Source organism: Clinocottus analis, unplaced genomic scaffold, assembly GCF_023055335.1.
Source record: "Clinocottus analis isolate CAN_PGR_092001 unplaced genomic scaffold, fCliAna1.0.p SCAF_23, whole genome shotgun sequence".
NCBI classification, from domain to species: domain Eukaryota; kingdom Metazoa; phylum Chordata; class Actinopteri; order Perciformes; family Cottidae; genus Clinocottus; species Clinocottus analis.
Window position 1 is genome coordinate 2,367,501 of NW_027175965.1, and position 14,027 is coordinate 2,381,527.

At 44.4% G+C, this 14,027-nt stretch overlaps 1 protein-coding gene across 1 annotated transcript in view; it reads left to right on the forward strand.

Moving 5' to 3' along the window:
• The window catches only part of zc3h3 (zinc finger CCCH-type containing 3), a 48,150-nt gene that overhangs the window by 23,420 nt on the left and 10,703 nt on the right, over positions 1-14,027 (forward strand). The window contains exons 4-5 of the mRNA XM_068590076.1: positions 5,339-5,489; positions 11,735-11,898. Of these exons, the coding sequence (XP_068446177.1) occupies positions 5,339-5,489; positions 11,735-11,898 (315 nt within the window). The remainder of the gene's footprint in view (positions 1-5,338; positions 5,490-11,734; positions 11,899-14,027) is intronic.

Genomic DNA, 14,027 nt, shown 5'->3' on the forward strand with positions numbered 1-14,027 from the left:
AAAGAATGCAGCAGGTCCACCATACAGAAATACTTTTTTTAAAGAATATAATACTGTTTATTTTCTGAGGTTTTACTTGCAGGCGAGTGCTAATTTGGTCATGACGCAGGGTAAGGCAAGGCAAGTTTATTTGTATAGCACATTTCAACAACGCGATTCAAAGTGCTTCACATAAAACCATTAAAAGTATCAAAACTAAATGCAGAAGAAAAACTATTAAGAACATTCATTAAAACAAAACAGAAAAAAGCTAAAAATGTTATGAAAGTTGGAGTGCAGTTTAAGAAATAAAATGCAGTATTGAGATGCAGAAATTGAAACTGGTTCAATTAAAGGCAACAGCAAACGGAGCTGAGGGTCTCAGCAGACAGAACCAAAGTGCAATTGATTAATGTCAAGCCGTTCGTCTGTCATCACACTTACAGTTACTCCAGTTTCTCAGAAGGCAGGTCTGTTTTTAGTCTGCAAGGAATGAATGAAGATCACATGCAGTGTGTCTTTAAGGATTTGTGTTCTGTACCTTCAAGTTAGCAGAAAACAAGATTGCAGTGTCAGGTTTCCATCACGGCCGATTGGAGCTGATAATTACCTGTGACTACTGCAGAGTCACTTGTCTGAGGAATGAATGGTGGTTTTGACCTTTTTTTAATAAAAAAATTACTTGTCCGTGCTCTCTGGTGGTCAAACTTTTGAATAATATTTTTCCAACTACATATCTTTGTGTTGGTGGCCGTTCAGTATTAAGAAATTGCAGCGCAAAAAGCTCAAACATCCAGACTACTTTATCTGCGATAAGCTAAAAACTGCCAAAATAATTGTTGACAAATGTTAAAATGTGTTTATTTCCTCTTGCGGTGTCAAATGCCAGCAGCTAACAGGAACTAAACTTGAACCTGAAGTATTTTCTAGCAATGTAATTCATACTGTAAAGAGGACATGATCTACTCTGATGCAGTATTTTTAAGACCATGGAACGCAGTCCTCTGTTGCCAGGGCGGGGCACCGAACCCGGTCGACATCTCCGGGGTAGTTTGTCAGAAAGTATGATTGCGTGTCAAATACACAGAGATCATATTATCATAACCACTCTGGCTTATAGCGGGTTATTAGATTGTGGTTACTCCCTTGTTAAGTCTGATGTTAGCATGGTGCCGCCGTCTCCCCTAAGAGCGCTGGAGCAGTGGGAGTCAGAAGATGAGCCCCAGGGGACGGGAACATGCGATGGCAGGGGGAACAGGCACTGTCAATAATAAGATTTATTATCCATCGGGTCGTCCCAGGGAGGGGGCAGACAGAGACCGCTGTTCACTGGAATTAGCCGTCAGGTATGGAGGGGGGTGGGGGATCACTCGGGGGATCCCTAAGAGGATGGAGGAGGAAGAGGAGGGGGGTAATGTGCAGTGGCCTGTCAGTAGCCCCAGTCAGAGGGCTGAGGATACAGAGATAGGGAGCAGGGAAGTGCGCAAGCCAACTTTAGTCAAAGTCTAGCCCCACGCCACTGAGATGAGGCACCGTCGTCTTAGGGATGTGACTCTAGTTCAACGCTCCCACATCCACTTATGTGATGCTACAGCTGTCGCTTTATGTTGGTGATTTGTCATGAGCTTTGAGTGGATTCACCAGTCGGACTAACAGGAGAGGATCAGACCTGTTACATATATCAAAGGGAGGATGAACCAGGAATTAAGTAACCTTTCATTTGATTTTGAAGGGCTGGTTCATCAAAATGATATTGAGGTGTTTCTAGCAAACAGACTGTTAATGAAAATAATGAAAGGTAAATAATAGACAGTCTGGTAAATGACGTCATACAGTCCTTAAACCCAGAATAAGACACTTATGCAGTATTACAGTATCCAAAATCGGAGACGATATTAAGTCTCTTCATAAGACTATATGCTATCTATACATTGCCCAGCCGTAATTGCAGCCCCGCAAGTAACGATTGTTCATTGGACATTGGCCCCTATTTGCTCCACCAGGCGCTAATACTTATCACACAGAGTGAACCGGTACATCCATAGGTGTGAGCATCACAAAAAACAATCTCCTCTCTCCCCTGGTGTACTGGAAGCACAAGTCTCAGAAACGAATATCTCAAAACCTATAACAATAAAGGGGGGAAAACTATTTGCATCACCAGGTTCCACAAGATAAAATATGTTGAAGCCAACCCTTTTCAATGTAGCGCTGAGGCTGCAGAGCAGGCCACTTGCTCTGCAGCCTCTGTATCATGTGGCGGCTAAACTAGATCATCTGTGGTTTCACGCCGGCGTCTCGCCGTCAGATGGATAGGTGGACGGCGAGTGAGATGCAAGCGTCCGCAAACGCTGTCTTCACAGCACAGAGAGCCACTCGGCTCACTCCCCCCACATACATTGCAAGGCAGGCCACTGTCAGAGGTCTATTAAGGGAAGATTGAGACCGTGTGCGTGCGTGTGTGTTTGTGTGTGTTCGTGTGCGTGTTCGTGTTCTCACATGCTCATTGGTCATGGTCCTATAGTAGAAGATTGAGACCCCATTGCTCCCAGAGCCACTCAACCAACACAACCTGCAGTGGTTTACAATCAGAGCAACACCGTCCATCCATCCCTGCTGACACACACTCACACACACACTCTAACGGAAGCGCACCAACAGTACAGCTCACTGTAGATGTCATTAAACAATAGCCGAGGTGGAACAGCTGTGTGACAGCGCGGTGGACATGGCGGGTGTCACGATCTTGGGCCGAGGGTTTAGCGGGCAGATTGAGGCGCAGGTTTGGGATGCTGGGGGGAAGGGAGGGAGGGTGTGAGGCGGATGTGTGAGGTTGCATGGTGGGAATCGTAGCAGCACCTTTGACAAGCCCTATTTGTCATCTGCTGGACGCCCAAATAGCTCTGACTGCAATACCGATGGATTATAGGGGGAAAAAAGAGACTACGAGCCAGGCAACTAATCCTGTACAAACACCCCAACCTCCAGCCATATACTCTCATATGCTGCCTCACTTTTTTAGGTAGTAGGTTTATCTTTCATAACCCAACACACACCCTTTTATCCTACCAGCGATATGGTTGAAAGCACTAACACATGTATTGATAACAATATTTTTCTGAGCTGTTGTTATAATGCAGACATGGAACAAAGCAATGTTTGCTTACTGTTGTTCCACCACTCTTGCTTTTATTAGAAGTATTGGAATAATCTGCTGAGATGATGCTGTTGTAAGGTCTAAACCTCTCCTCCAAATCATACAATACGTAAAATATTATTTTGCTTTTGTAACCAGCCTCAAGTGGACTTTAGAAGGACTACAGTTTTTTTTGGCACTTCAGGCAACATTTCCCTGCACCGGAGGTTAACACTCGTGGTTAACCCTGCTTCACTTCATTCAGTAACCAGCAAGCGAGACACAGGAACGTAGCGTGGCTCTTTAAGAGTTGTAGTCGTACTCGCGCGGCGCCGCCACCTTCACCATAACATCACTGCTGACCACAGCTCCCCTGCATAAGAGGCACTAATCTTTTCGGTGGGTCACTATCAGTCAGAAAGAAAATGTGTGTCTAAATTAGCAGCCTTAGTTGGTAATAACCCCTCATTACACAGGAAACCTGTAAGTACACAATATCAAGTATGAAAGGTCAAAGTCCTGTGAACTGCAGGACTGTGAACATTTTACTATTTTTACTTTGTGTGTGTGTGTGTGTGTGTGTGTGTGTGTGTGTGTGTGTGTGTGTGTGTGTGTGTGTGTGTGTGTTTCGGCAGCCCCCCAGCTCGCAGTGATTTGTTCAACAGTAAATGTTTGTCTGAGATGAATTCTCCAGCTGATCCGGAGCTGCATCGCGGCTGACAAATGAAACCAGCGCCTGGGGGGAGGAAGAGTGTGTGTGTGTGGGGGAGGGAGGGGGGAGAGAAAGGGGAGGGATGGAGTGAGAAGCTGGAATGTGTAGAAGTGGAAATCGAATCATTTTATTGTTTGTCACCACGGCCCTCGTGGTCACGGTTTGTTATTGGATGCTAATTAAAACGGCAACAATCTTGGCAATTGGCAATTAAAGACTTGTGAAAGAGGTGACGGCAAATGAGCTCCTCATCGGGTGCATAAACTCATTCTTTATCCCTCTTTCACACCTCTCTTCACTCTGTCTTTTCTCTACTCATTAGGAAGACAGAGTGCTGTCACTGACCACCACAGTGAATGATTGGTGGAGGGGGAAGACGTAGTGCAGATAATGACATGCAAGAGGGTTTTTTTTTTTGAGTAGGGGGAATGGAATAATGTAAATGAATACGGTGAACAATTGATTTATGTTGCATTACATCTTGCTTTTCAGACTGTAGCAGTGGAAGGTTTTTACCTTTTTTAAGAAACAACATGCAGCTTGTGGCGAATTGATTCATGAATGACTTTCTTTCTTTTTCTTTTTTTTTTTTTTTTACAAACTACTGTAATTATCCACGAAGCTTTTAATCCGTGTCCGTGAAAGCGTGGTTAATAATTCAGCACTGATTTCTTTCAGTTTGGCCACTAAGTCTCTCTGTAATAATAGTATTATAGACATTAAATAGCTGAGATCTGGAAACATTATGTCATTCTTTTAAAACAACAAAAAGTCAGAAAAGTCAAGAAACACAAACAACCAGACCGGAAAGCCAAACTTAATTCATTCATTCAAGACTAATTTGATAGAAATTACATGTCTTTAATGATTTGAGCGAGCACAATAGGAAAAGCTCCATGAGGCTCATAGGACTATTGCTAAAAAAGGTCATGGCAAATTCGGATTGGTTGAAGCGAAAAGTGTGAGTCTATGGTCTTTTGAACTGAACGGGGACTTAGACAGCCCACAATGCAAATTCTGTTGTGCGAGTACGTCAGCCTGAGCGGACCATCATAAAACAACTTGATGGATACACAGTCAAAGAAAGAAATAAATAAAAACACTTTGTCCCCATTTTTTTTTTTTTGTTCTTCTATTCCGCTCTCGTCTCATGCGCCTCTTCACTGATGGATCTGTAAAATGATATAACGAATGAGACTTAAAGTGAGGAGGAGGGAGGGAGGCCAGGCAGGAGGGATGAAGGCAGCGAGGGAAGAGACAGAGGATATGATTTATTAGGCTCATAAAAATTCTGCCTTTGTTATTCCCTCTCATTTTTATATGTGAAGCTTATTAAAGAGCACACCTGCCAGAGTCCTCAGACAAACTTGTGTGTGTCTGCACAGTTGTATGCACTCACAAGGATGTGCATTTGTTCACATACCTACTGCAGGCTTCGCGATGGCCTCCGTGCGCGGTCAGATTCTAATTTGCAGACTTTCGTACTGATCTGCCGACTTCTCCGTCCTCAGGTCCCGCCTCCTCCCCCCACCGTAGCCCCGCCTCCCAGCGGGTGTTTAGGACACGCTACAAGATGGTGACCCGCCCGGGCTCTAGCCCCGCATACACCGTCCACTACAACCCCGCCCTCTCCTGGAGAGCCAAGAGGATCCAGTCTGCCAGGTAATCCACGTTCACACACACACACACACACACACACACACACACACACAAACACAACTCCTGCAGGTCTGGGTTTAATGTGTCTCAATGGCTAATATCCCTCAAGGCAGAGCTGCGCCCTGTCTTTAATGTCACTGTCATGTGAAGCATCAGTGGAAGAGGTCGAGAATTTATGGCGCTCATTTTTACACAGTAGATAACCCAGAGAATAAACCATTTACACCAGCGTGCTCCTCACATTAATTTACACCAGCAGGGAAAGTGTCTCTCGCCCAAGACTGATACAGCGAGGGAGGAAGGGCGGGTGGTTCTTAATGCCATTACAACTCTCATCCCTTTCTTTTCTTCTCCTCCCTTCATTTATCTAACTTTCATCTCCTCCGTTTTAATTCATTCATTCTCACCTGAGGTTTATTCCACCATTGGTTTTGATTTCACAGTAAAATACAGTCTCTGAAATAGGACCAACAACTTATGAATATTTGTCATTAGTGGTTCATCTAAAAAATATAATAAAAAGTAAAATGTATATAAAATGTCATGATGTAGTGAGAAATGCCAATCAAAATATCACAAATTGCAAAATGACTGCTTGTTTGGCCTCACAAATGGTATATATATATATATATATATATATATATATATATATATATATATATATATACCCTATAAAAATCTTTTTAGATGTGCGATTTTGGTGTTGGTGTTTTGGTCATTATTTGGTGACGAACCGCTTATTCTCAGCTTTATCACTATTAATAAAAGACCCACCTCGATGGGGTTTACTAACCCAGTGGTGTGGAGCTTCTCTGCATGCAGTGTTTTCAGACTAAGCTGAGAACAGGTTGTTGTGGTTGGGTTTGATAATCTGCTACTGTGTAGAGAATTAACGGGATGCCCTTCCTGAAAAGTGACTGAGTTATGATTTAAATCTAATCCTGATATCCCCAAAGGTTCCCAGTCCTGTTGTGAGCACAACCAACAAAGTTTCACGCAAACGTCTCAGAGGCTGATATTACAAAACCAGAGCACATACAGACAAGTCTATCTGCTCTGTTGAGGCCAGATGTTCATCCTTAATAAAGGTGAACCTACTCTTGAAGGTGTCTTAGGTTTGGGTGTGTTGCTCTTTATTATAAAATGTTTATGTGTTCTTTTTTGCGTGTGTGTTGGCTCATTTGTGTAATCCAGATTTGGTGAGACATAGGGGCCTCTGGACCGCGGCTGGACTCGGCCTCTGGTGACTTATGACTATTCATTTAGCTGCTGCAGTAAATATTGATTCATCAAGGGATTTTCAATTTGAGCCCTGTGACATCTTGTGAAATATCACCAAGTGTGTAGAAGTGAGGAAAGAGATAGAAAGGGAGGGAAGGAGGGGGACAGGTCGGGTCCCCAGGGATGGTGGATTATCCCCCTCCCCAACACACACACACACACACCCTCCGATGCACTCCTTTCTCCGGCTTATCTATGTTTCACTCCTAAGACCCTCCACTTTTATCAGTTTGAAGCTATTGAGTGGAGCATGAGCTCATATTCTTTGCTCTTAACTACTGAGTGCTGCTCTTCATCGTTGCCCTATCAGACCCACTGATCCCTGTCCTCATGTGTTCTCAGCTCTTATCTCTGTGCTCGCTCAGAGCCCGGCCCCTCACCCAGGGCCTTGCATTTAAAAAGAAAAAAAAAATCACATTCTCATTATTTAAATAAGATTATAATATTTATTTATTTGTGTTTTGTTTGTGTGTGTATATATATATATATATATATATATATATATATATATATATATATATATATATATATATATATATATATAACAAAATTGACTTTTGAATTAAACATCAGTAATTGATATTCACGCCTGTCAGTATCTGTGTGATTTGTGTTGAGACATTTACACTGCGCTGCACAACAAAGAGCAGCATGGATTTAAAGACGACGGAGTTCATACCAATAAAACATTCAAGAGGAAAATACAAATCGGTGGAACATTTCCACACCGCACTCGGCTTGTTTCTCCCCCATGGGGAGAGAGAGGCTTCCCGACCCCATCGCGCTGCTCTCTTACCTGTTTTCAGCCATAACGAGCGTGGCAGGTGATTTAGTGCCGGGCGGCAGTTTGAAGGAGCGAGGGAATCGGCAGCGGTATTTCAAACCCCGCCACCAGAAAATAGATATAATCTCAACATTAACTCCATTAATAGTAGCAGGAGTTGAATTAAGAAAGCCGTAAAGCATGCACACTGGAGGATAAATTACAACCACCCCACTCCCTCCTCTTCATCGCTCTCACATCCTACCTATTTTTCTCTCCGCCTTCCCCATCTTTAATTTTCTATAGTCATGCGTTGGCTTTGTTGCTGTTCTATGTTTAGGTTGTCCGTCCTCGCTATTTAATGACGCATAATCACATCCTACACATCGGGTTTGCCTGTTTTGAGTTCATCTCATTTCTTGGCTTCATCTTTTTCTAACTTACTTCTGGCATAAACGCTAAAGGCCCCCTTAAACGTAGCGGGACCCTCCAACCCCCAAATAAGTATACTGCCTTTTGAGCGTATCCATTTGCACACACACACACACACACACACACACACACACACACACACACACACACATACACACACATACACATACACATACACACACACACACACAGTCTCTCTCTCTCTGTCCAGCCGCTCATCTCCTTTAGTGCTTCGGTATCGATCAGTACAGGATGTAAGAGACTGGGCAATAAAGTGAAGCAGCTCTCCCTCTTCTTCACTTCTCTCCTGCTTTTTTCCCGCATTCACTCCCTCATTCATCCCCTTTAATACCACCCCCTCTCATCCATCCCCCCACACAATTCATTCATTTGCTCATTACTTATCACATTAGTCATCTACCAGCCACCTGCAGCCATGTATTGTGGTTGTCCTCGGCTGCTGTTCACACTGTGTTCTCCCCGCGCCGCTTCTTAATTTTCCCTCCACAAAAGAGGATTATGTTCATTAAAGTCGTCTCTCTCTTTTTTCTTTTTTAAAGTTGGATGTGATCGGAGCGCGATGCGTAATGACACTGCTTTGGTTTTTCCGTTAAGTGCCTCAAGAAGAGCAGCAGTCCCCTCTGTTGGAATTAGCCAGATGACTGTTTCTGCTGTGCTCTGTTTCAAGGGTAACTGTTTCCCCAATATGAGCTTACTAATGCTTGGGTTGCAGACAAAATAGACAAGGGCAGCATTATTCGGAGCAGTCGCGCGACCCTCCGAATTCTTCCCTGTCACTAAAACAAAAGTCGGATCATTCATCAACGGCGCCGGTAGTGCTGAATCGCGCTCTCCTTTTATCTGCGCATCGCATGGTCAGAGCAGTGCACGTACGCACACCTGCCAGTGTACACACACACACTCACACTCGCACGTGCACACCAGTCACAGGGGAGTTTCTTCATGCCCTTGGCCCCCGCCTTCATTTCTTCCCCTCAACATATTTCACCTTTTCTTTTTGGTGAGTTAATGTTCTTTTACTGCGGTCATTGTCTTTTTTATATTTTACAACTAAATGGAGGTAGAGTACTTCAAGGGACAATCGGCTGATTCATCAAATGACAGAAATGTAACAGACACAAAATTTCATTTTTTCATTCAAGTTTTTCGTCAACATTCTCTCCTTCCAGTTTTGTCTATTTTGGTGATTTTCGCCTCGCTTTCACATTTCATTGTCATTTGGATTGGGCATTTCACCCTTTTCAATGGGGCGATCAAAAAAACCCAAAAAAGCCTCCTCACTTCGAGCGACACATTTTGTGTTGTTCCTTTTATCCATAGTTAAAATATAGAAAACACTGATTAGCACAGCTATGAATAGTTAGCATGATGGCTGTATGGAGGCATCCCTCAGAGGCCTTGGAGCAGAGAAGAAGTCAGTAAGGTACAGTACGTGTGCAACAGTGAAAGGGCTCCCCCATGGTGCTCCAGCAGCGGGGATTTGTGCATCAGATGTGCCTGGAGTGGGTCTGATAACAGATATCCGTCTGGAGGTCAAGGACATCAGTGGGGCTGTTGGAAAGAGAGGCCGGACACAATAACAATAATAAAAATAAAAAAAACCCCATCTGATCTATGTTTGAAATTGTAATTATTTTCTCTGATGGTTTAATTGTACGTTGCTTGCTCTCTTTGCCTCTAGTGTCCTCCCCCTCCCCCATCTCTCTCATTACGGGCAGATTATCTTATTGCAGAGGTAATCTGCTCCTGCAGAGGCCGTTTTCACTAATGGCGTTTCGGCCTGAGGGTGAAACCCATTCACATGGCTGTGCCCGGACGTCTGAGAACTTCATTTGTGCGCAGCATTCTTAACGACTCTCAATTCGGATTCCTTGAGCGGCGGGGTCAATGGATGGCACCTGCTTATTTCACAGAAGAAGAGGAAACAAAACGCTTTATTTTGAACGACTTTTACACAGTACTGATTCACTTCATATAGTTTATGGAACCAGTAAATTAATTTAATGTAGTTTGATTTGGTTGCCGCTATAAAATAGTTTGGTTCAATAATAGGCTTTTGTCATTTACTGCCCGATCGAGCAGTGTTGGGCGGGAAAAGTCATTTCTTTCAAATCATTTTCCAGACATCTCTTACTACGCCTGCTCTACTCTCCCAGATTTCGCTCTGCTCTTTTCCGTGTCTCTGTCTCTCAAAACAGATGCTATGGGTAGAGAATGCACAAGACTGACGTGCAGATTTGTTAATTTCATAGTTTAAAAAGCCGCAGCACGTCTCTAACCAGACTCATTCGCTTGCTTTTACTTACCTTCTACTACAGGAATGAGACCAAATATAATGCCCGTGTGTATTTGTTTGGGAACCGATGTGCACGGTCTAATTTAACTTTAGCAACGGTTTTATCCCAACCCGCCCCCGACTGCAGCCCTGTGTCAGGGTTAACTACCGTCTGTGTTAACTGTTCATGTCATATCCCCATTAACCTCCATTGTGGCTCCCCAGGCCGCCCGGTCCTTGTTTAAGCCTCCCTGGGTGGCAGTCAGCGCTCCGGCATTAGCCTCCATTACAGCTCCCCTGGCTGCAGTTGCCCTGTGTAGGGCAGCCACTGATCTTGTATCAGTGAAACTGAGTGTCTGTGCGGCTGAGTTATGGCGCGCAGTCAGGTAGGCCACGTACGTGAACGCAGCTGACGGCTGATATTTGCACCGTTCTTTTGTCTTTTTTTTTTCCTTTACCCCCTTCTTTCTTATTCACAGCAGTGCAGCAGCTTCCCGCCGACTGCCGCGCGTTAAGCGTCCGTGTCAGTTGTTCTGTGCGCTGCGTGCATTCGGGGTAACCCTCTCTCTTCTCTGTAATGGGAGGCATGAACTCTCGCTCTAAACCCATTTCCAGCCCATCTGAAATACGGCAGCAAATTACCTCCAGCGGCACCCTGCACACCAGCCCCAATCCGCCCCAAATAGAAGTGACAGGACAGCGCAATTTATCGCCATAACCCCTGCACCGCCTCAACACCACCCAGCAGCCCATACACACTGCAGGCGCGCACATACAGCCCCCCCGCCCATACACACCCACACACACAAGTGCTTCTGAATGACTTCTGAATGGTGAGCATGTGTGTGGAGAGGCCTGTGATTGTGTGTACTGTACATACTGTGGAAGGATTGCATTGTGATACTGTGCGTGTGTGTGTGTGTGTGTGTGTGTGTGTGTGTGTGTGTGTGTGTGGTCTCTTCGCTCCAGTGTAGGGGCCAACCTCGCTGCTCTGGCCCCCTGCCCTGCCTATTATCTCATTGATTTCCTCCTCTCCTCTTTTCAATTCTCTCCATTTCCACACTGCCGTCCTTTCCATTAGAGGAGCAATTTAACAGAGTGCTGTGACATGGGAGGGAGAGAAAGAGAGAGAGAGAGGAAGGGAGGGCAGGGTAGACCAGAGGATTGGAATCATAAAGTGAGGAGGGGAGATAAAGTGAAAGCGCTTCAGGGAGAAGACGGAGAAAAGAGGGGTGGAACTGAGGGAGGGATGAGCAGATTGTATCGTCCCACCTCAGAGGATGGCATGACGGAAAATTTCACACAGTTTGTAAACCGAGCTTCACGGATAATTGCAATCATTCAAAGTTGTAATAAACGAAATGATCCTTTAAGTGAATATATAACTTGAAAGGTAATTTCCTCGTCTTCCCATCCATTATTTCCTCGACTGCTCTCCATCTCTTCTTCTTTTTCTTCTGTCCCTCTTCCTCTCAGGAGTTTCCTTCAGAGCCGCATGCGAGCTCCCCACGACAGACACCCGTCATCCGCTCAGCACTGGAGAGGAAGCAGCATGTGCTGGATACGTGGTTCCCTGTACCGGGTGTCGGCCAATAAGCTGTCCCGCACCGTGGCGTCCAGCATGTCGATCAACCGAACAGGTATGACCGCCAGTCGCCGTCACGGCCTCCGACAACATCGACGGCATGCAGGAGTTGTGCAATCCAATTACATTGTAGGTCTTTCTCAATCAAAGATGTCGATTTCAGCTCTCCGTAGTTCCCAGTTCAGGCACAGTGTTTAAATTCAACTACTTATCGATAGAAACCCCGTTTTATTTGTTGGCACAGAGCCCCAAAAGATCATTGTTCTTTGGCATTAGATGGCATTAAATTACCCGTTGCCTCGCATTAAATTTGGCATTCTTTTGCACACCCTTTTGCATTCCCTCTCACACAAAAAGGCTGAGCTGTACCGTGATATGGTATTCTCTACTATCTAGTTGTAACCACTTGTAACACATCAATCATCTGTTTTAAGTACCGTCTTAATAGCAGCAAAGAGAAGCCCCAGTACTTTGACCAAAATGTTTTTTATTCAAACAATTTGTTACACGTATAAACTCCCAACATTTTCAGTTGAATGTAATTTGCTGAATGTGTAGACTATCACAGATTAAACAATTAAATGACACTATTTATTTCTTCACTTTTTTATTGGAATCAATAGCAGCTTTGAATTTTAATCTAATAATATATATGCATCAATTTATTGATTGTTGGCACACATCAGATCATAGGGGTCAGAGGTTATTGGGTGCTGCACACACCAACATTACACATGTGTAATGTTTGACCATTATGATAATAACAATACCAATAGTTGAAAAAATGTAATGTTTTTCTACATATTTTGTTGAACAAAAGACGCAACATCTCTTAAATGTTGTCGACACTGAATCAGCTTCACAAGAACTTCGCCTGGATGAAGCGGTCTGAATTTGGCCGGAAGAAATATTGGTCTAAATAAGGAAAAGGAGCGCTGACGTGACCCGTTATTTAATAGTAGCATGTGATATGATAGGCAGCGGAGCTCCGGACACGTTTCAGTCACTACCAAAAACGTACTGAGGTTTGATACCCGGCCCTATTCTGGAACTGTATTTCAGGGCAGCAAGTCTGTGTGCACCCCGAGGTGATAAAGAAGTGTTTATTCATGTTTGTGGCTGCAGCTCTGCCCACATGCTCTCTAATAGACTTACGGGAGCTGGCTGGATTTGCCATCTGAAATAATAAAGTTGTCATCTGTCAGAGCAGAGAAAGGGGAGGGTCTGGAGAACTGGATGGCGCAGATTAAAGCCCGGATCCGCCTCTGCCCCCCCTCACACTTCTCTCCTCTCCACGTTCTGGAGCAACTACACCTGCAGGTGAAATTGAAGCGCTCCATTCTGTTAAACTCGTGACCGGCATCCCAACGCACACATTCCTGCGCCCCCCAGAAACACACCGCCAGTGTCTTCCCAGCAGCACTTCTGAATTCACATCTTCCCCCTGGGGAGCTTCACATTTGGCTCTGGTCTTCAGCCACCGGCCTGTAATTCTGCTCCGCTTGATTCACATCACACCTGGTGAGAGCCCCAAAAAAAAAGTTCCAAAATTAGAGGAATAAGATCAACTGCCATCTGTAACTTCAGCCTCCTCGCCTTTCTTGTCCTCCTCCTCCTCCACTCCTCCTCCACACCTCTCATGGCCTACAACAACCCTCCACTCACTGTGTGTGTGTGTGTGTGTGTGTGTGTGTGTGTGTGTGTGTGTGTGTGTGTGTGTGTGTGTGTGTGTGTGTGTGTGTGTGTGTGTGTGTGTGTGTGTGTGTGTGTGTGAGTGCAATGGGTCCACAGTGTTTATGATGTTCTCAGACAGAGCTGGACGTCACGTTTGGCTTTGGCACCAATGCGTCAAACCACCGCCGTATAAATAACCAGGCACATATCGAGTTGTTATTGCATCTGGCTGCACAAACACACAACCGGACTCAGCCGCACTTCTGTCATACATGGATAGTTTTCATGGTTATTATATGAAATGTTGCGTTTAAAATGCTACTAGATACTTTATTGAAATGATCAATACATCAAAAATACATACAAGAACCTGTCTGCACGCTATTTTCAAAATGTTTCCAAGTCCTCATCGCCATGCCAAAATAATTACTTTAAATATTGTGGCAACATTTCACAACATAAGTCAGTTAGGAGTTCATGAATTATATGACAAACACTGGTCTTGTACAC